The 21,448-nt window shown below is 42.6% G+C and overlaps 1 protein-coding gene across 1 annotated transcript in view; it reads right to left on the bottom strand.

The window, feature by feature from the left end:
• Positions 1–21,448, bottom strand: part of LOC126262986 (opioid-binding protein/cell adhesion molecule homolog) — a 133,834-nt gene that overhangs the window by 82,615 nt on the left and 29,771 nt on the right. Inside the window, exons 3-5 of the mRNA XM_049959940.1 lie at positions 13,906–14,069; positions 13,503–13,514; positions 6,532–6,693 (exon numbers count right to left, since the gene is read on the bottom strand). Coding sequence (XP_049815897.1) covers positions 6,532–6,693; positions 13,503–13,514; positions 13,906–14,069 — 338 coding nt within the window. The remainder of the gene's footprint in view (positions 1–6,531; positions 6,694–13,502; positions 13,515–13,905; positions 14,070–21,448) is intronic.

Raw genomic sequence — 21,448 nt, forward strand, 5'->3', positions numbered from 1 at the left:
CAGTGGTGCAGGTCTCGTAGTTGCAGTACTGGTTAGCAACAAAAGTGCAATTGTTGCAGTTATTTTATTACGATTTTTTTATTTTACTTCTTGACAACAACATATGAGGTGTAGTCAATCTAAATCGGCCCCCTTTAACTTTTCCGGGACAAATTTAAGATTTTGTTGTTGTGAAGACTAGGGGGAACGCGAGAAATGTTAGATGTATATGCATAAGGAGTACGCTAATAGAAATAGTGGTTTCCACTATGTTGTGGAAGAATATACTCTATCCTTTATCCGGACGAAAATTTACGCCAATGGGAGAAATGTACGTGATCAAAGGGATTTTGGAGTAGCTTCAGCGTCGGCTGAATTCTGTGGGTGGAAAATCTGAGATAATTAGGCGATTAAGGATCCCAAAACAAGAAATCAGCATTATAGTACAATATCTCTTCGATGATGAGATCATTATGGACAGACCACACATGCGAAACAGAAAAGTAACTGAAACGAAGTCAGTGGTTCATTTTTCAAACGAACCACCCTGACCTTTGCTGTAAGCATCTTAACATAAAAAAAAGGAAAGTCGAATTGTTGACTGGGTAACGGCGAAGGGTAGATCCGGCAACCTAACTGGAAAGGTTTTCCTGTTTCTCGCGCACAATGGCATATTTCCTTCGCGAAGTATGAGAGTAGGGTGTTTAAGGGTATCTGAGGAATGTAGGTGAATGCAGGTGGTGTGTGTGCAGTGGTCGTTTGTTTGTGTTGTATGACGATGAGAAAAAGGAGAGGATGAAACCCTGTGCTGCGAAATAGCCTACTGCTCTAGAATAGCACCAAAGGGGCCGCCGAGCTCAGCATTCTCATTCGACGAGCGGTTCACCATGAACGGCGTCATAAGACCGTACTTCATGAGATACTGAGAAAAGTTTTGGAATTTAATGCAGGACATTAGTGCAAAGTATGGCGCTCAGGGAATTCACATCACCATCCCTCCTACCGTGAACTGTAGCAAAAAGCAGCCAACAGCACGTGACGCACCAAAGTACTGTACTGGCTACGGCCAACGTTGCTTAACTTCGGTGATTTGACGGAAACCGCTCTATTCTACATGAACAGGCCGTTGCCTTTATCATTTTAAGATAACTACAGGGTACATATTTTGGCTTGTCCTATGTGTGTTTGTCCGAATCCGAAGCTGAGAGGTCAGCATAGCATGCTGCCGTACAGAGAATCTGTGTTCGATTCCAGGGACTCCCAAGAATTTTTCCTTGCTGTGAAGACTGGTATGGGGTGCATTCACACTAGTGATGCCAAAGGAGGAAATACGTGACCGAGTCTGCATAATGGCCAGGAGAGCGGTGTGCCCATCATATGATCATACAGTGTAACAGCAGCCGTGGAACCGACGAGAGGACGCACAGCAGAGCAGCAGCAGCACTTGTCTGATAAACTGTAAATTAGGTTATTTTGTTCACGTGCTTCCGTACAGAAGTGGATTGGACTGGATTGTTTGGGGGAAGAGACCAAACAGCGAGGTCATCGGTCTCATCGGATTAGGGAAGGAGGGGGAAGGAAGTCGGCCGTGCCCTTTCAAAGGAACCATCCCGACATTTGCCTGGAGCGATTTAGGGAAATCACGGAAAACCTAAATCAGGATGGCCGGACGCGGGATTGAACCGTCGTCCTCCCGAATGCGAGTCCAGTGTGCTAATCACTGCGCCACCTCGCTCGGTGTACAGAAGTGAACTGTACATGTGTATTTTACTGTGTAGACTATTGGCTAGAAAATTAATCGTTGTTTTTGTTGTTGAGTGCGTTTTGTGAATATCCTTGTGTAGGGTGGCTTCCTAGTGTAAATTTTCCCGTCGCCAGAAACTCCCTCACGTCACTAAGTTTTAATTTTGTGCTAATAGACAGGGAACAGTTTAGATCAGTGCATTCTAGGTTAAATATTTATCCCATACAATAACTTTTCTGCAAACAGGATTCCTAATAACAAGTATCTGTAAATAAATACACCAACTTCAGTAGAGAAATTTATTTCTGTTTAATAGCTTGCGGGCGCAGAGTACAGTGAGAAATCTGCACAGCAACTTTTAGTGTTACTGTATTCCCCTTTGGTGTATTTTCAAGCTCAGTAGCGCCATTTGAGACCTTATATCTATTTTATACACAGTACGATATATCTAGGGGCTGCGCTTGTTGTGACCGGATACAAGAAGTGTTGGCTACTGTCCGTAAACAGCCGGAAGATGCGTTGGCTACTAGCTTCTAGCTAATGCTCACAGTTGCGGTGACGTCGGGCCGCCAGTGACGAGATCTACGACATCTTTGGTGCCACAGGAATCCCCTGGTGACCCGACGTCGCTGAGGCTTCTGAAACACAACATCTGACCGGTCCATCCACACTCCAGAGTGGCTGGCAGACAGTGGTGGGTTCGCTTCTCAGTGGGCGGAGGGCGAAAGAGGGAGCAGGCCGTGCGGCTGGCTCCCTGCATATAAGCAGTGTTAATAATTACTATGAGCCAGGGCGGAATGCCTCTACTGCTGGGCCAGTCTTCGATTTTCCTACCCAGTAAGGACAAGTACAGAGGGTCGGTGTGCTTGTCATTGGAAGCTCCAGTGTGGTGGCGCCCCTCAGGGAGATAGCAGATAAGGCGGGAAAGAATTCCAGTGTGCATTCGGTTGTTTGCCGGGAGGTCTCATGCGTAATGTGGAGGACGCCCTGCCGGCGGCTATCGAGCGCAATGGGTGCAACCGACTGGATGTAGTGGCACGTGTCGGCACGAATGACGCCTGCCTCTTGGGTTCTGAGGCCATCCTAGGCAACTTTCAGCGGCTGGCGGATTTGGCGAAGGCAACTAGCAAAGCACGCGGGTGCAGGCTAAGCTGACGATTTACAGCATAGTACCAGGGTTGTCGCGGTCCTCTGGTTTGGAGCAGAGTAGAAGGTATAAATCAGAGGCTCAGACTACTCTGCGACAGTATCGGATGCGAATTTCTCGACCTCCGCTATCGGATGCAGGATTGTAGGGCTCCACTTGATAGATCAGGCGTGCACTAGACGTAGGAAGCGGATACTACGGTAGCGGAGTACGTGTGGCGTGCACATAGGCCTTTTTTAGGTTAGAGAACCCCTCCCTTGGGATCAAAGACGATTTGCCTGGTAAATAAACCAAAGAGACCTCAGAGAATCTTGGTCCTCGCAGATTAGAGATAGAAAAAATTAACATGGTTTTAGTAAACTTCATAGCATCCAAGTAAGTGTTCCAAAATTAGTATCGCTTACTGAAGGTTATAATGCACAGATAGTATTGGGATCAGAAAGCTGGTTGAAACCAGACGTCAGTGACAACGAAATACTAAGTTCAGAATGGAACGTTTATCGTAAGCATAGGTTATTCGCCAATGGTGGCGGCGTGTTCATTGCTGTAAAAAATTCGATAAAATCTATCGAAGTTAACACGGACTCCGAATGTGAATTAATCTGGGTGAAACTGAGTACCAAAGAACGGTCAAAAATGGTAATCGGATGCTGTTATAGATCACCTGATCCAGGATATGTAGTTGTAGAGCGCTTTAGACAGAACCTGCAGAATATCATTAGTAATTTTACTGATCATGCCGTTGCAATAGGGGGTGACTTCAACTTGCCAGGTATAGATTGGGAGTGTTATGCCATCAAAACTGGTGCCAGAGACAGCGAATCGTGTGGCATTCTTCTGGATGTCTTGTCCAAAAATTACCTTGAGGAGATAGATATAAAGCCAACTAGTGAGGGTAACGTCTTATCCTTCCTGGCAACAAACGGACCTGAACTTAACGAATCAGTTAACATAGAGTAAGGTATCAGTGATCATAAGGCTGTGACAGTATCTATTACGACGGGTTCAGCAAGAAATTTTAGAAATTTAGGAAGATATATTTGCTCAGCAAGGGTGTCAGGATACAAATTTCAGAACACATCAGCAGTCAGCATCAAATATTCGGTGGTGAGGACGAAGATGTGGAGAACAAATGGAAAAAATTCAAAGGAATCGTTTAATATGCCCTAGACAAGTATGTTCCGAGTAAGGTTTTAAGGGATGGGAAAGATCCACCATGGTTTAATAGCCGTGTTAGAAAAGTGCTAAGTAAACAAAGAGCACTTCAAGAGAAATAAAAACCTAGCTGGCAAACAAAAGCTGAACGAAGCGAAAATGAGCGTCAGGAGAGCAATGAGAGAAGCTTTCAATAATCTTGGAAACCGCTACTGTCGCAGATTCGAATCCTGCCTCGGGCATGGATGTGTGTGATGTCCTTAGGTTAGTTAGGTTTTAGTAGTTCTAAGTTCTAGGGGACTGATGACCACAGCAGTTAAGTCCCATAGTGCTTAGAGCCATTTGAACCATTTTAATCTTGAAAGTAAGACGTTAACCGACCTGAGTAAGAACCTAAAGCGATTTTGGTCGTATGTAAAATCAGTAAATGAGCAAAATCATCTATTCATTCTCTCAGCGACCACACCGTCATCGCAACGGAAGATAACCGAGAGGACGAAATACTGAACTCGGTCTTCCCGAAGTTGTTTCACCGCGGAAGATCGTAATATAGTCCCACCTTTGAATCTTCGTACAAACATCGAAATGGCAGATATTGAGATAACTGATCGCAGAAATGAAAAGCAGTTACAATCGCTTAGTAGTGGAATGGCTTCAGGACCAGATGAGGTATCTATAAGATACTATGAAGATTATGCGAAAGAACTTGCTCCCCTTCTAGCAGTAATTTAACGTAGATCGATTGAGCAACGTAAGGTCCCTAAAGACTGGAAAAAACCTCAGGTCATTCGCGTTTTTAAGAAAGGCCGTTAAGACAGATCCACACAATTATAGACCTATATCATTGACGTCAATCTGTTGTAGAATTATGGAACATGTTTTATGCTCAATAATTATGACGTTCTTGGTAAATGAACTGCTCCTCTATAAAAATCAGCATGGATTCCGCAAACAGGGATACTGCGAAACTCAGCTCGCTCTGTTCCTCCATGAGATCCACAGCGCAGTGGACAACGGCGCTCAGGTTAATGCCGTGTTCCTTGATTTCAGTAAGGCGTTTCACACCGTCCCACACTGCCGTTTAATGAAAAAAATACTAGCTTAGGGAGCATCGGAGCAGACATGCGATTGGATTCAAGAGTTTCTTGCAGATAGAACTCAACACGTTGCTCTTAACGGAACTAAATCGACAGATATTAAGGTAATATCCAGAGTACCACAGGGAAGTGTGATAAGACCGTTGCTGTTTACAATATATATAAATGATCTAGTAGAAAGCGTCGGATGCTCTTTAAGGCTATTCGCAAACGATGCAGTTGTTTGTACCAAAGTAGCAACGCCAGAAGATTCTAAGAATTTGCAGAACGACCTGCAGAGAACTGATGAACGGTGCAGACTCTGGCAGTTGATCCTGAACGTAAATAAATGTAACATATTGCGCATACATAGCAAAAGAAATCCACCACTGTGCAGCTACACCAGGCGTAACTATCCAGAGCGACCTAAAGAGGAATGACCACATAAAACAGATAGCGGGAAAAGCAGACTCCAGACTCAAATTCGTCGGAAGAATCTTAAAGAAATTTGACATCTCCACAAAAGAAGATGCTTATAAGGCGCTTGTTCGCCCGATTCTTGAGTATTGTTCGTCTGTCTGGGTTCCCTATCAGGTAGGACTGATAGAGGAGATCCAAAGAAGAGCGGCGCGTTTCGTCACGGGATCGTTTAGCTGGCGAGAGAGCGTTACGGAAATGCTAAACAAACTCCACTGACAGACGTTACAACAAAGGCTTTGTGCATCATGGAGAGATTTACTATTGAAATTTCGGGGGCAGCACTTTTCAGGAGGAGTCAGACAACAGATTACTTCCCCCAACATACATCTCGCCTAATGACCACGATCAAAAAATTCGAGAAATTAGAGCCAATACAGAGGCTTACCGACAATCATTCTTCCCACGCACCGTCAGAGAGTGGAACAGGATTGGAGGTATCAGACAGTGGTACCGAAACTACCGTCTGCCACACATCATAGGAGTATGATATAGATGTAGATGTAGATGTACATATCACATCCGCATGACGCTGTAGAGGAACTCGCGGCGGGCGGTAGACAAGCTGGACGAGGAACTGAACGTGTTTTTGAATGCCACTAGCCCGAATGTGAGTCTTAAGTACTGTACCCATGTTCTAGTTCGCCCTGGTCCGACCTGGTGACGATACAACCATATGTTCTGTCGCACTTCAACCATAGTAGGACATTGCGCCGCAAATATCGGCTTTCTTCGTGATCGCTTATGCGAAGATCCACTACCGCTTGAATGGCTGGCTTTCGTTACAGTGGGCGTCTTACTAACACATCTCTAGCGTGTTCCTTTCACATGTATTACAGAGCAGGAGCTAAATCCACAACGGTTCTAAAACTACTCCGGAACTTGGTTAAAAAATCAATTCCCTTGGTGGAGGTGAATGAAAGACTTTACTTCTCTTATCGCAAAGTACGCACCTGACATTCGTAAGTGCCGTTGTCCCTCTTCTGGACGTATTGTATCTGCAGCGTCCAGTCTTCTCGGTTGTTGAAGCTGGTTACCTGGAAGCGGTCGTCATTGGTGTACGTGTAGAGTCCCGAGGACAGGATGTGCCAGTCTCGCCTCCTCACCCACGAGACCTGTAACACAAGCAGACAGGGTCTAGCACCGTTACTTCCTATCCTAAGGCTAACGACTAGGCAAATAGTGAATATCATGGTCGGTGTTCAGGAGAAATATCGAAAGAATAAACAACAATTCCTAGATAGCCCAGATACGTATCTGAAGTAGTTAGACCCTGTTACGTTAAAGCTAAAATACAAAGCAGAACACTGGAATCGTTTTCTTATTAGGTACACTACCCTCCATATGTTTGGAAACCCCTAGTAATTATAGACAAGGAAAGGAAATACAGTATAAAATGCATTTTGTTGTTTTCCAAATGTTTATAAAGCTCAAATAATACATAGGAAGATACAACAATGAAATTTTCGATTCCTCAAAATAGCCACCCTTTGCTTTCTACACTGCCTTGCACACTGTCGGCATGTGCTGAGTCAGTTTTACTAAGGTTTTAGTTGGAATTAATCTCCTTTCTTGCTGCAGGACCTCCCAAAATTGTGACCCACTCATGGTTTCCCGTTTTCGGATCCTCCTGTCAAATTCACCCCACAGCAGCTCGATTTGGTTATAATCAGGAGATTGGGACGGCCATTCCATGTTTTTCAATATTTTACGAACCTCTAGAGACTTCACATAGTTCTGACACAAGCGAGTCTTATGTTTCGAGTCGTCGTCTTGCTGCAAGACAAACCTTTTCCCAATCAGACGCAAACCAGATGTCTTAGCACGTCGCTGCAGAAGGGCATGATAATCCTTTTGGGTCATTTTTCCATCTATTTTCACCAAATCTCCGACTTTATTCCCTCCAAAAGATCCCGATACCATCACAGAACCCCCTCCATGCTTTACAGTTGGAATTATGCACTGAGGATTCAAGCGTTCATGAGGTGAACGGTGTACAAATTGAGGGCGTTTACTTCCAAATACTTCGAACTTGAATTCATCAGTGAATAAGACTCTTTCCCAATCACCCACTGTCCAATGTTCGTGTGTCTTAGCCCACTGAAGCCTTTTCTTCTTGTTAACAGGGCGCAAAAGTGGTTTCCTTGTTGCTACATGACCTCGGAGGTTGTTGTCTGCCATGCGTCGTCTCACTATTGAGTCACTCACCAGTGTAACCCAAGTTGCGTTTAGTTCAGCATTCGATTCACGGACAGTTTTTAATCTGTTACGTTTACTGGCCACTACCAAATACTTTCCGTCGCGTTCTGATATTTTCCTGGGTGCTCCTGAGCGAGGACGATCTTCATGGGAGCCTGTTTCTCGATGCCGGTGTATGGTGTAGACAACTCTGCTTGGAAATCATCAGTTTCTTTGCTATTTGTAGCACACTATTGCCTTCTTGGTGCAAAGTGATTATCATTACCCGTGATTCATAAGGAATCTGGCACTATGGGACCAGTTTCAGTTACTTTCGCGCTGTGTTATACCTTTATGGAAACGCAACTACAAGTGAACAGAAATGTAAACAACGTACCTCTACATAGTCATGCGGTCTACTCGCGCTACCTGGCGTGTTTAGTAGAACTGCTGGGACAGGTAACGTCGGTTTACATAAAACGGAGCAATAATAGTATGTTCCAATATGTGTGTATATGTACAATAATTAAGTGTACAATACTGTACGTGTCATTATTAACCGTTATTTGAGATTGCTATTCCGTATTCTAACCAATAACTCACATAGATCACTTCCATCTTGCTCCGTTGTAATACGCAGCATGGTGTTTCCACACTTATGGAGGGCAGTGTACCTTACATCCAGCTTCTATCTTGAACACAAAGGTTTAAATGGTGCCTCACTACTGATAAATATTTCATGAACTTAAGATCAGCAGAGTAAACTAATGCCTTTTACACACTTTTTTTTGAACTACCAGTTTCAATCACAGGGATCGTAATGAGGCACCCGAATAACAGTAGAAAATGATAAACAACATTTGGTTTTGTTATGAAAATAAACAAAATGAGATATACCTCTAACATACATATGACGCATTTACATAAACAATAAAGGGATAAGCAAAGTCGTACTGAGTTGATATGCCTGTATGTGTACAGACAGAATACCTGATCCTTAACATACACAGGCGGAAAAAAATCGCAGCACCAAGATGCAGTTGTGCAACATAAACGAAAGTTGGTAGGCGTGTTTCTTCATCTGAATGTTGATGTCTACTGTAATTTCTCGCCAGTCGCATTAGGGGAGCGCTAGTAGCGCCACTATGAGGATGCAAATCAGGTATGATATAAATACTCGCTGTAAACGGTCGTGACCGTTACTTATTACCTTTGAGATTGGACATGGTGAGTTGATGACACTCAAGACTGCCTTTAAGGGGCTCCGGAACGCCCTATACTTGCAATGTTAAAATAACGCTTATAAATTACATCTTTCCTCACAAAGTATTTGAGGTAGGAAGTTGAACTTTTTACAGATTATTTATTGGAATATGGGCTACAACTTAACACAGGGATTTTACAAAATTTTAGTTCAGTTATTAAAGATGATTTTTTTTCAATTGTAATGAAAATTCACAACATTTATTTGCAATTTTTTATTTATATATTCAAAAATATACAGTTTTTTGGAAAATGGCTGTGTTAAATTATGCAGAAGGTACTGTGTAACATTTACTGAAAGTTTGAAACAAATGTTTGGAAGATCCTTAGAAAACATGTAATTAGTATGAGAAAATAAAAGTTTTGGGAATCGAGCGACAAAGATTGGATTAACTTTTTAGTGCATTCCAGGTCCATAGGATGGATTATCTTCATCCTCTGCAAACTCCTCCTCCAGCTTCCTCTTGTTCCTCATACTGTTTACTCTTACTTGTATTTCTAGACTCCTTACAGCCCCGTCTGCAGCCCGAAGGCGTTCCTTGTCTAAAGCAAGCATCGCTCGTACCATGTTAGAACCTATCTTCATTCCCATATTTCTAAATACCTTGCACCATACAATGTTGCCATCATTGAAAGTCGCAACAGCATCATACACACCAAAGTGAAGTGTTTCTATTCCAACAAATACAGTCTTGGGGATTCTCGACCATATAACACTATTTACACTTTCATTGGGGTTTTGAGTTTTTCCGTGAATACACTTTTTCAACAGTTCAGGTGCTGCTAAGTCTCTGAAAATAGGTTTTATCACCTCCATTATTGCATGAGGCAGACTATGCTTATGAGTGTACACTTCACCAGTTAGCAATCCTTTGTTATATTTACACCAACTGTCTTCTTCTTTGGGACACAAGCTATGTTGGGGATTTTCATCGTCTTTATTGTTTACAGTAATAACACATACCTTTGGCTTTCCAACATTTCTCCTTTTCTTAAAAGCCTTCAGAGGATTTCTAATAACTTTACTTTTACTCATTATTATACTTCAACAAAACAGAAACTCAAGAAACAGAATTAATTACGAATATTTTCGAGATAACGACAGAGTAAATAAATATGAAACAATCGACAATCACACCAGCGATATATATTGAACCATCACAGGTTAGCCACAACACATACTTTATCTCACATCACTAAAATGTACCTGATGAACACGGACGTTAATAATAACACCATTTGACAGCAGTTTAACAGCGCCACAGTGGGTCACGCCCATGTAGAACACATTTCAAAAAAAAATTAAAAATAGTTGTAGTCTTCGGAATTGAATAAATTATATATCTATTAAAAGGTAATAGTCTGCAGATTCAGAAAACGCAAAAAAGTAAAAATTGAACTTTTCATGATTTTGAGCCTTTCCGGAGCCCCTTAAGGCGACAAAGACGCCATTTATCAGCACCTCATTGAGTTTGAATTAGATCCTGTAATAGGGCAACGAGAGGATAGGTGTCCCTTCTACAATACTGCTGAAAGACTTGATAGGAATGTAGCCACTGTACATGATTCCTGGCAGAGGTGGTCGCGAGAATGTATGGTCGCGGGAAGACTGGGCTCCGAGCGGCCATGTGGCGCTATCGAGAGGCAAGACTTTCGTGTTTGGAGCGTGGCTGTGGCGCATCGTACTGCATCTGCCGCAGCAACTGAGCAGCGGTTGGTACTACAGTGACACAACTTTCTGCTACAAACCGGTTACATAGAGGACTGCTCCGAGCCCTCGGAGGTAAAAGCCCAGTAGCGTGCATTCTACTCCACCATTCGCGACTTCAGTGAAGGGCATAGTGAGGATCTGTTGTGTTTTCTGGTGAAATCTGGTTCTGCCTCGGTGCCAGTGATGGCCGTGCTTCGTTAGGAGGTCGGTTGAGGGTCAGCGACCAACCTGTTTATGTGCTAGGCACACTGGGCCTATCCCGTGGAGTTGTTGTCTGGAAAACACTCTCGTTGTTATTCCACGCTTCCTGACTACAAATTTGTACGTCAATCTGGTGATTCGATCTGTTGTGCTGCCATTCATGAACATCATTCCTGAGGGTTTTCCAATAGTTTAACACATATGGGACACCATCGGACAACAACTCCAGCGTCATCTACAAACAGTATTAACCGTCACTGTACTGACCGTCCGAATGCAACAGGCATGGAACTCCGTTTTCAACACGCCGCATGCACGTTTGCATACTCGCAGTCAACGCTATGGTTATTAATGTACCAGCATTTGACATTTGCAACGGCTTATCTCGCGTGTTCATTAACTTGTGGTCTTGTAACGTTAGTCACTTAAATATGTTGCTCAGACGAACGTATTCCGGAAATTTCATTACTCTACATTTCGTATTTTTTAGAGTTGCGCTTTTTTTCCCGTCAGTGTAGTTGATAAGAGGGATTGACGTATAATCTGTAATTTTTCATTGTGCTTCTCGCATTCCTGGTTTCAGCTTGGGGGCATCTTTTCAAGAACCCCATCGTTTCGCATTTTTATGACCTTTGAGCGGAATTGCATTGAGTAGAATGGGTAGAATGAGGAATGAGGCGGCAAGAGATATATTGAAAGAGAAATGTATGCAGGAGGCCATAGAAAAGATAAGTTTAAGATGTGACGGGCATGTTAGAAGAATTGATGTTTGCAGGATACCGATAGAATCCCATGAAATGATAGTAAGAGACGGCAGACCTAGAGGTAGTCCTAGAGACAGATGGATCGTTGGATTGAAGGAGTGTGTGATGAAGAGGGGAGAAGATAAAGACGTAGTGGAGAGAGAAACGTGGTGGTAGGACAGGAAAAATGAAGATGATTACGTGCTAAAGAAAACCCAACCAGAGATTGTGGAAAATGACTATGACAGCCGTGATGCGATATCCATGTGTACGTTAAATATGCGTTCGTGATTTGTCGTAAATACACACAGTTATCAAGAATGAAGTTTCCACTCTGCAGCGGAGTGTGCACTAATGTGAAACGTCCCAGCAGATTAAAACTTTGTACGGGACCTTTGAACTACACTGGCAATAACTTTACCGAATTTTAAAAAACACATCATATTTATGCAGATGACTGTGACACTTTCTTTATTTCACGATTGCAATTTCGGCCTTAGGCCATTATCAAGTGAAGATGTTACGGCTTTTAGGCCATGTCAACCTAAACACATTTATATGTCAGCTCATTTTAGGTGTTACAGTCACCGGCGTAAATATGATGTCGTTAATAAAGTTCTACGTGTCTGTGAAGCCCAGATATAAAAAGTTCATTAATTTACAGAATTTCTTATTTTTTTAAAGGGCATTAGTGCTAATTGTGCTTGGCCAGAATATTACATAACTCGGGGAACAGTATAAAACCGTTTCTTCATTTTCGTCTAAGGTATTTAAGCACTGTTAACTACCCGTCCTCACAGGTTGTGGTTAAGACATGTGTCCGCAATATCATTTCTTCCAGGAGTGCTAGTACCGCACGTTTTGCCAGAGAATTTCTGTGTAGTTTGGAAGGCAGGCGATGTGGCAATGGCGGAAGCAAAGCTGTGAGGACGGGACGGGTAGTCGTGCTTGGGAGTGTTAGTCGGTGGACACTTGCTAGGGAAAAGGCAAAGATTCCGAGTTCGAGTATGGGTCCAAAACACAGTTTCAACGTGCCAGGAAGTTACACAGAGGTATCCTTCCATGCCCAGTAGAGATACAGTGTCGTATAATTATTATAGGAGCAAAAATTTTTAATTTATGCATGACCACAGAGTATAGGTCATTGACATCGGGAGTAGTGACAGTTACTTTGAAACAGGCTGTTGACTTCACGTTAGGTAAACTACATCCTTCCTTCGCTGCGGTGCTAGGGGGGAGGGGTAGCACGGGGGGGGGGGGGGGCGGTTGGCAAGCTCACCGGTGAGACGACGGGAACGTTGCCCGGTACTCATTTGGTAGCTGCCTAAGTGACTCTGAGGTCGTTTTAGAGGAACTGTATCGAGGAAAAATGTCTGCCCCTAGCCGGGATTGAAGCCGGGACTTCCAGCACCGGAATTTAGTGCTCTAAACACTGTACCATCATGGCCATTTATTACTAGTTTTTATATATTACGTTTTTAGTTCTTTCTGAGTGTACACAATGTCTCTCTGTTGACTTATGAAAAGAAAATTGATGATTTCGGTTTTTTATATGTTCATTTCACTTAAAATAAACTGAGTTGTTTATTAACCTCATCCATTTTGGAAGCAACATGAAAGAAGTTTATACTTTTACTTCCTCGTACCTTGCGTTTCCCGCTTAAAAGAACTACACAGACTGCTATTTTGTAGATGTCATAGTATTACGTATTGTTAGTAAATTGGCGTAATTTATCACGGAAGTATATTGTTAATCGCGTTAGAGTGACGTCGCATTTCGGTTAGTTTAATGAAAATGCGATCAAATACTGTTCACACTTTTCCATACTTGTGCAGAGATCTACATGGTAATAGAAAATTGACCAATTTAGATCTCATTTGTAAAAGAGTCACATGAAAACTCTTTTGATTTCTAAACTACATGCTTCGAAGACTGCAGCCAACCGAAGTGGCCGAGCGGTTCTAGGCGCTACAGTCTGGAACCGCGCGACCGCTACGGTCGCAGGTTCGACTCCTGCCTCGGACATGGATGTGTGTGATGCCCTTAGGTTAGTTAGGTTTAAGTAGTTCTAAGTTCTAGGGGACTGATGACCTCAGAAGTTAAGTTCCATAGTGCTCAGAGGCATTTGAACCATTTAGAAGACTGCACCGCTGCAGTCTTTCAGAAGTCTATATTCGTGTTTGTGTTTAGTGTGGTACCAGGTTTTGGGGCCTTCGGTGGCGGTACTCACCGCGTGCTCACCCAGGTTCTTGACGCGGCAGTGCAGGTAGGCCGTGGCTCCCAGCTGCGCCGTCACGTTTGTCACCAGCCCGGAGTCGAACTCTGGCTCCGGAGGACCGGAGGGCTGTCTCAGCAGAGGCCGCGGTGTCGAATGGAACTCGCCCAGGAAGTCACCTGTTCATTACGAGACAGTAACCAGTACTACTGACTGTGGTACCACATAGCGCTGCAGTTACGACATAAAGAACCAAAATGTACGCAACGTTTTGATTTCGCTATCATTCATGAGAGCACAAGGATCCTGCAGCTACATTCATATACGAACATAGGCACAAAAAAAAGCTTGCAGAGCACATGGCTGCCGGTAAGACTGTTGTGAGGAGTGTTTGAGGCAACCATGCTGTCTCAGCAGAGGCCGCGGTGTCGAATGGAACTCGCCCAGGAAGTCACCTGTTCATTACGAGACAGTAACCAGTACTACTGACTGTGGTACCACATAGCGCTGCAGTTACGACATAAAGAACCAAAATGTACGCAACGTTTTGATTTCGCTATCATTCATGAGAGCACAAGGATCCTGCAGCTACATTCATATACGAACATAGGCACAAAAAAAAGCTTGCAGAGCACATGGCTGCCGGTAAGACTGTTGTGAGGAGTGTTTGAGGCAACCATGTGCCATGTTTATTAAAAAAGGTATGTGCATACTGTGTGTATTTAGGTATATTGTGAATTTTTACAAATATGCAAATAAAGGAATCAGAAGAAGTGAGATATCGTTCATCGTCCACGCATTTTAGGAAGAGAAACATGTCACTGACGACAGTTACAGCGTAATGACACAAGTGTAGCAATATAAAGGTAGGCCTAGTGTAATGAAACAGGCAAGTGCAATGAAATAAACCAGTTCTCGAGTAGTATTTGCGATTGGTTGCGGTCTCCCTCAACAATTTTACTTTGAACTAAAAATACTGAATTCAGCAACAATCTATATGGATAAAATTAGTTGAGACTTTTAGACTCTGTGTGAAAGTGCAAGTACAAACTACGACGAGAAGTAGTGTCTTTTTTTCCGATGGAAATACGAAGTGTGTGAGAAAAATAATGAGAGTGATGTTTTATCTACCAAAGTTTTTATTTCTTTTTCAAACAACAACAATGTCACCTTCAACAGAGCTCCCTCCGACAGCCGTACTCGGACCGAGGCGTTGTTCCTATTCTCGGCAGCAGCGCTGAAATACATCAACTGGAAGGGCGCTTTAACATGTCGGTCGCATTCTTTTGATTGTCATCCAGAGTCTCAAAATAACGCCCTTTTAAGACATTTTTCCACTTTGGGAAAAGAAAAAAGTCGCAAGAACTGAGATCTACATCTACATCTACATTCATTCTCCGCAAGCCACCTGACGGTGTGTGGCGGAGGGTTGAGACAGATCAGGTGTACAGGGGGCATGTGGAAAAACAGGAACGCCTTTTGAGATCAAAAATTTCGTGCTGGAAGTGGCCGTGTGATCCCACCCGATTCAACCCTTTTCCGAGACTTTCGAGGACCTCTTTGTAAAACACTTGATGGGCAGTTTGTCCTGGAGGAACAAAATCTTTATGCGCAATACCCATACTGTCAAAGAACCAACTCAGCGTTGTTTTGATCTTTGATTTGCTTATTCGATCTTTTTCCGTTTGAGGAGATGTTTCAGTGTGCCTTTTCCCACTTTGCCACGTTGTCTCAGGATCTTACTCAGAAATTGAGGATTCATCACCTGTGATCACACGGCTGCACCATTCGTGGTCATTGGCAACCTTTCAATTATATCAACGCAAACATTATTTCTATCGTCCTTTCGCTCAGTTGTGAGGTTTCTCGGACCATTTATACACAAGCCTTTCGCATGTGCAAATTTTCTATAGGTTTGATGTACGGTAAAAGTGTATGAGTTCAACAGGTCACCCATCATCCTTATTGTAAACCGTCAGCCTGGTCCCACAAGAGCATGCACATGTACTGCATTTTCGTCTGGTTTTTGAAGTTTAAGGTCTCCCTGAGCGAGGTTCATCTTCAGCAGATTCCTGACCTTCCAAAAATGATTTATGCTAGTGAAAAAATTGTGCTTTTGATGTGGTATATTCCCTACAACCCTGTATCAGCATTTTGAAGGTCACAATCACGAATACCCTAAGTTTAACACAAAACTTTGTTGCAGAACGTTGTTCTAAAGTACGCATTTCCATTCTCGTAACACACAACAAAACTTCACTGATAGCCTCTCAAAAGTCACGTTATAGTTGTACGGAACTGAAACTTGGACTGAGCATCTGAAACGGATGTGCACACAGGTCTACACAAGTACATGAAACAACATAGCGTTGCCAGATCGCTCACAGCGTAGTCAGTCTCATTACTTTTCTCCTGTAGATGTTCATCTACATAAATACTCTGCTAACTACTGTGAAGCGCCTAGCAGATTGTTACAGCTTCTTACTGGTCAGATCACGTATAGATTTCAATGAGAACGAATGTGACTTTGTGCGCTGTGATTAGTCCAATGTGGCCTTCGCAGTCGCTACGGTATCGGTACTTACTGGGTTGTAGGACACTCTAAGACAAGAAAAGACTCACCACGACGTAATTATTATTATCGGAATCCCACTGACTGGAGTAAAACTGACTTCAGCAATGAGTCCCGTTCGATAGCCAGAGAAGACGTGACTGGCGATGCCCCGGACAACTTCTTTGCAGACTGTCGCCCACCATACGGCCGGACAAATAGCAGTGATGGTCTGGGGTGCCATTTATTTCCATAGTAGCGTGCATTTTGTTGTCATTCGTGGATCCTTACAGCAAAGCGGTAAGTCGAAGATACTCTACGCCCCGTTTTGTTGCCCTCTATGGCAACCAAACCTGGGTTTACATTTCAGCAAGATAACTCCCGTGAGCATACGGAGTTTCTACTGCTTGTTCTAGCGCTTCCCAGACCATTCCTTGGCCAACAAGGTTGCCAAATCTCTATCCAATTGAGAACGTCCGGAGTATTATTGGTGTGGCCCTCCAACCAGTACGGGATCTGACGATCTAACGCGCCAATTAGACAGAATTTGGCACATCCAGAAATTCTATAAATAAATGATAAGGTGAATAACTGCTTGCATAACGGCCAGACATCGACCAACGCCTTATTGACCTGCACAGTTCGTGAAGTTCTTTCTCTGGAAAGAATCATCCACCTTTTCCGGAAAAAATGGCTCTGAGCACTATGGGACTTAACATCTATGGTCATCAGTCCCCTAGAACTTAGTACTTAAACCTAAGGACATCACACACATCCATGCCCGAGGCAGGATTCGAACCTGCGACCGTAGCAGTCGCGCGGCTCCGGACTGAGCGCCTAGAACCGCTAGACCACCGCGGCCGGCAACTTTTCTGAATTGTCATCATTTGTATGTCTGTACATTCACATCACATCTACCGATTTCCGTCCCATTCTGATAGTTACTTCGTGCAGAGTCTTTTTTTTTTTTTCTTGGAATGTATGTTCCACGATTCCTAACTTAATTGTAGTGTCTGAAACATTGTAAGCAGGCTTGAGGCATAACTACGGTCTATGTTCAAACCACTACCAATTAAGATTTTTCAGCATTTCCGTGATGCTCTCTCCTGAGTCAAACAAGTGACCATTCATGCTGCCCTTCTTTTAAATCGTTCAGAATTGCCCGCCAGTCATACTTGACATGGATCCGATACAGCTGATCAGAATATTACGCTGGAATGTACACGTCTGCTCTAAGCAGTTTTCTTTGTAGACTGACTACATGTTACCAGTGACCTGCCAATGAATCCAAATCTGCATCCTGCTTTGTCCAAAACTGAGCCTGCACGAGCATTCCATTCGATTGTTTACTATCCTCTCTAATACGGCTGTGCGAAGATCGCCAGTATTAACCGCACCCCGTCATCGGTATTACCTCTTGCTTGGTGTCTTACTGCTTGCCGCCAGAAGTCAACTCCTCGCCAAGTGCCGGGATAAATGCTCTGGCAGTATGACATCGCTATGCTTAGCGTCAGAGCTAGAAGATACCTCGCACTTGCTGACATCTTTTCCCGTCATTGCATTTGTGGTAATTGTCCTCAATATACCAGAGTCCCACTGCACCAATTATTGCTGATCGTTACGTTAAATATTATTTGCTCCCCTTTTTTCCTGGATGTTGTCTTTTAATCTTAGCCTCAAGACGAAATCTCTTTTCATAACATTTTCTGCACAGATAGCTTCAAGATCTAAATTCTACTTAACGGAACAGCATTACTGCCCAAATTCCGTGGCAGATGAAAACTATGTGCCGGACCGAGACTCGAACTCAGGAGCTTTGCCTTTTGTGGGCAAGTGCTCTAACACTGAGCTACCCAAGCGCGACTCAGGACCCATCCTCACAGCCTTAATTCCGCCAGTACCTAGTCTCCTACCTTCAATTCTGGAAATATTTCAGTTACATTCAGGTAGTATGTTGTCGATATCTGACCTAGTTTGGTAATGCTTAATTAATGGTTATTGTCAGGAAAAAATGTAATCGAACCATTGTAAAAGTAAACTGTGATTAGTAACTACACTTTGACTTCGATGTTAAATAATTACGGATTTCAAAAATTCTTATTTGTAAAATCCGAGCTTTTTCTAAGGATGCTATATTTCATTACTATGAAGAAAACGAGTATTGTGTCAAAGAAGTAGGGAAGCTATTACCCCTGAGAACGGCCAAGTTATTTTCCCTAGTCGTTAGCTTTTGTGAACTCCTTTTCTACGAGGAGTAGACTGACCCAGCGGTCACTGCCGAGATAGCGTTGGTAGGCGTCTCTTGTCGGTTCCGTTCTGTGTTCCCTACGTATACCGCAAACAGACTGGATTGTAGAAAGAAGCCCGCGAACAGTGGTCAGTGAAGACATCTATTGGCGCACTCAAGAAAATATTATATATTTTGTGCTAAAACTGGTATAATTCGTTAAAGAAGGTGGTAAACAGCACTTCTCCGACAGTAAGTCATCCCTAGTAAGTTGTAGCAGTGGGTGCAGGACTTTTCCCGGTGCAGCAAAAATTACACCATCTAACTCCAATAAAGTTCCTCAAAGGCAGACATTATGGCATTTTTCATCTGTATAATTAATAATAGAGGTCACGAATCTGTGGAAGTACTTTTGTACCACATTCTCCACTGCACAGCTTCTGACAAGGCTAGCTGCAGGAAATGTAATTCATTATCAATTAACGGGACGTAGGGCTTATGTTAACAATATCTGTTAATACAAGTGCTTTTTGTTCAACGTATTGACAGTTAACTATAGCCAGTTTACCATCTTATTTCAATTACCTACAACCATTTTGCTTAAATCCTATCTCAGAATTATTATTTAGTGTGTGGGAAAGTAACAACAGTGAATGCCATGCTTGTATGGATTATTAAAGTAAGACAGTGGAGATCTTTTGATGGACATTCTTAAATTTCCTTAGTTTATATTCAAAAACTAAAACTCTCAGATTTAAATAACTTCGCCCTAACGACAGTAATAGATTTCGTTTTTGCGTTCAAAGTTCTTAATGTGCAAAAAGGAAGTCATTTAAGATTTTGTGAGTTTCACTCTAGTACTAAGAGCAATAGTTGCATTTATTAAAATATAAATGCAATAGGTGATTTAAGCTTAATGAACAGATTTACTTTCGAAATTCGGCCATTCAGAACGTGCTGACCGGTATTAATTGGTAGAACTAACGATTTTCAGAAGGTAAGTTTTCAATGTGAGTTAGCATTAGTTCTTCGCCCAATTGTAAATGCTGTCACTATTATTTAGCAGGAAACGTTAATAAACAGGTAACAGCGCTGTGAAGTGTATACTTCGTTTATGGATACAACAACCCTCTAGTTTGCCCGCTAAATTCTCCGAAAGTAGTACGAAATCCTAATTAATATTCAGTACAAACGAGGTTGACATAGTACGGAAGTTCAGTTTTCTCTACAATAGTATTCAAAGTGTTAATATTATTGGTTTTGGTTGCGCATCCGAAGTTATACACCACGATAGACAGTCAAGGTTCTGGCAAGGTCACGCAACTTGACGGGAGCAACCAGATACGCGTAATAAAAGACGATAAGGGATGAGGAAAAGAGGTTGTACGATTGTTATAACTTCCTCACTACGGCCTGCACTTCCTTTTGTGAGTACTCGTGTGATGGACAGTTATGTCATCAGTTTCTAAATAATTAGAAAGTGCATTTATACAATTTCTGATTGAAGATGAATTTCATGAAGATTAAATGAAAAGCTTGTAATGTTGAGATCTGTTTAGTCCGTGTTGAGAATCTGAAAGAATTCGAGAAAATCTCTGACAGTTTCAAGCTACAAGTCAGTGCTCCAAGATCGCTTAAAGAGAGAAGAGTGCACGTTCGGTCAAATGTGAATATCTGATATCGAATCCAGTTCTTGTACACAGTTCTAAAGGCTCACATGCAGTTGACTTTAAATGCTGTTTCCCTGCGTCTAGATATGAGAAAATTGCAACGCAAATGATACAGTGAGTTAGATCCAACACAAACATTACATTAATGTGCAGACAGTGCGGCACATGTCGCGTGTTATTTGATTTATTGAGTAGTTTCTCTCATCACGCGCAAGCATCCTCAGATATTCATTGCCCTATCCGCGACAAGTTAGAGGTTTCACGTACAGGTCGGCATCATAGCCAACTTTATGGTGAGGATGACACACAGCGGTGCGCTAAACCACTAACGTTTTGCAACCAGGGCAATGAATATCTGAGGATGTTGGCACCGATGAGAGGAACACTCAATAAATCAAACAGCACGCGATCTTCGCTGGTTTACCTGTACAGAGCGTTCCATTTTACATCAAATAACTTTTTGACCAGAAGTAAAATAGAACTGAGTCAAGTAAATCCTCTTTAGCTTCCAGAGGTACATTAACCAGCAAGATAGCCTTTCTTGTAACTTTTACGCAGGTACAAACAGCAATACAATTTTTTAAAAATAGAACCCTGTATTTTTTATTCGGTAACGCTCTACTCAAGATACATTCACAAAATATATCGCAGTCCCTTTCACGTAAACATGACGTTATCAAAATCTTAACACAAAAGTTACTTTCATATTAATTTATTTTGGCTTTTGGTAGCAATGATCATACAGCCAACAGCAGTTAAAACTGAGCCATGTTAACACGATTGCAAATTTCTCACTAGAACATTAATAAGAGTTTGAGATATAAACATAAGTTCTTAATGCAGCCCGCATCTCGTGGTCGTGCGGTAGCGTTCTCGCTTCCCACGCCCGGGTTCCCGGGTTCGATTCCCGGCGGGGTCAGGGATTTTCTCTGCCTCGTGATGGCTGGGTGTTGTGTGCTGTCCTTAGGTTAGTTAGGTTTAAATAGTTCTAAGTTCTAGGGGACTTATGACCACAGCAGTTGAGTCCCATAGTGCTCAGAGCCATTTGAACCATTTGATCCATCTTAATGCAAAATAAAAACAAAGTAACAAACACCTTACAGCCAGCTG

The sequence above is a fragment of the Schistocerca nitens genome, chromosome 6, assembly GCF_023898315.1.
Source record: "Schistocerca nitens isolate TAMUIC-IGC-003100 chromosome 6, iqSchNite1.1, whole genome shotgun sequence".
NCBI classification, from domain to species: Eukaryota; Metazoa; Arthropoda; class Insecta; order Orthoptera; family Acrididae; genus Schistocerca; species Schistocerca nitens.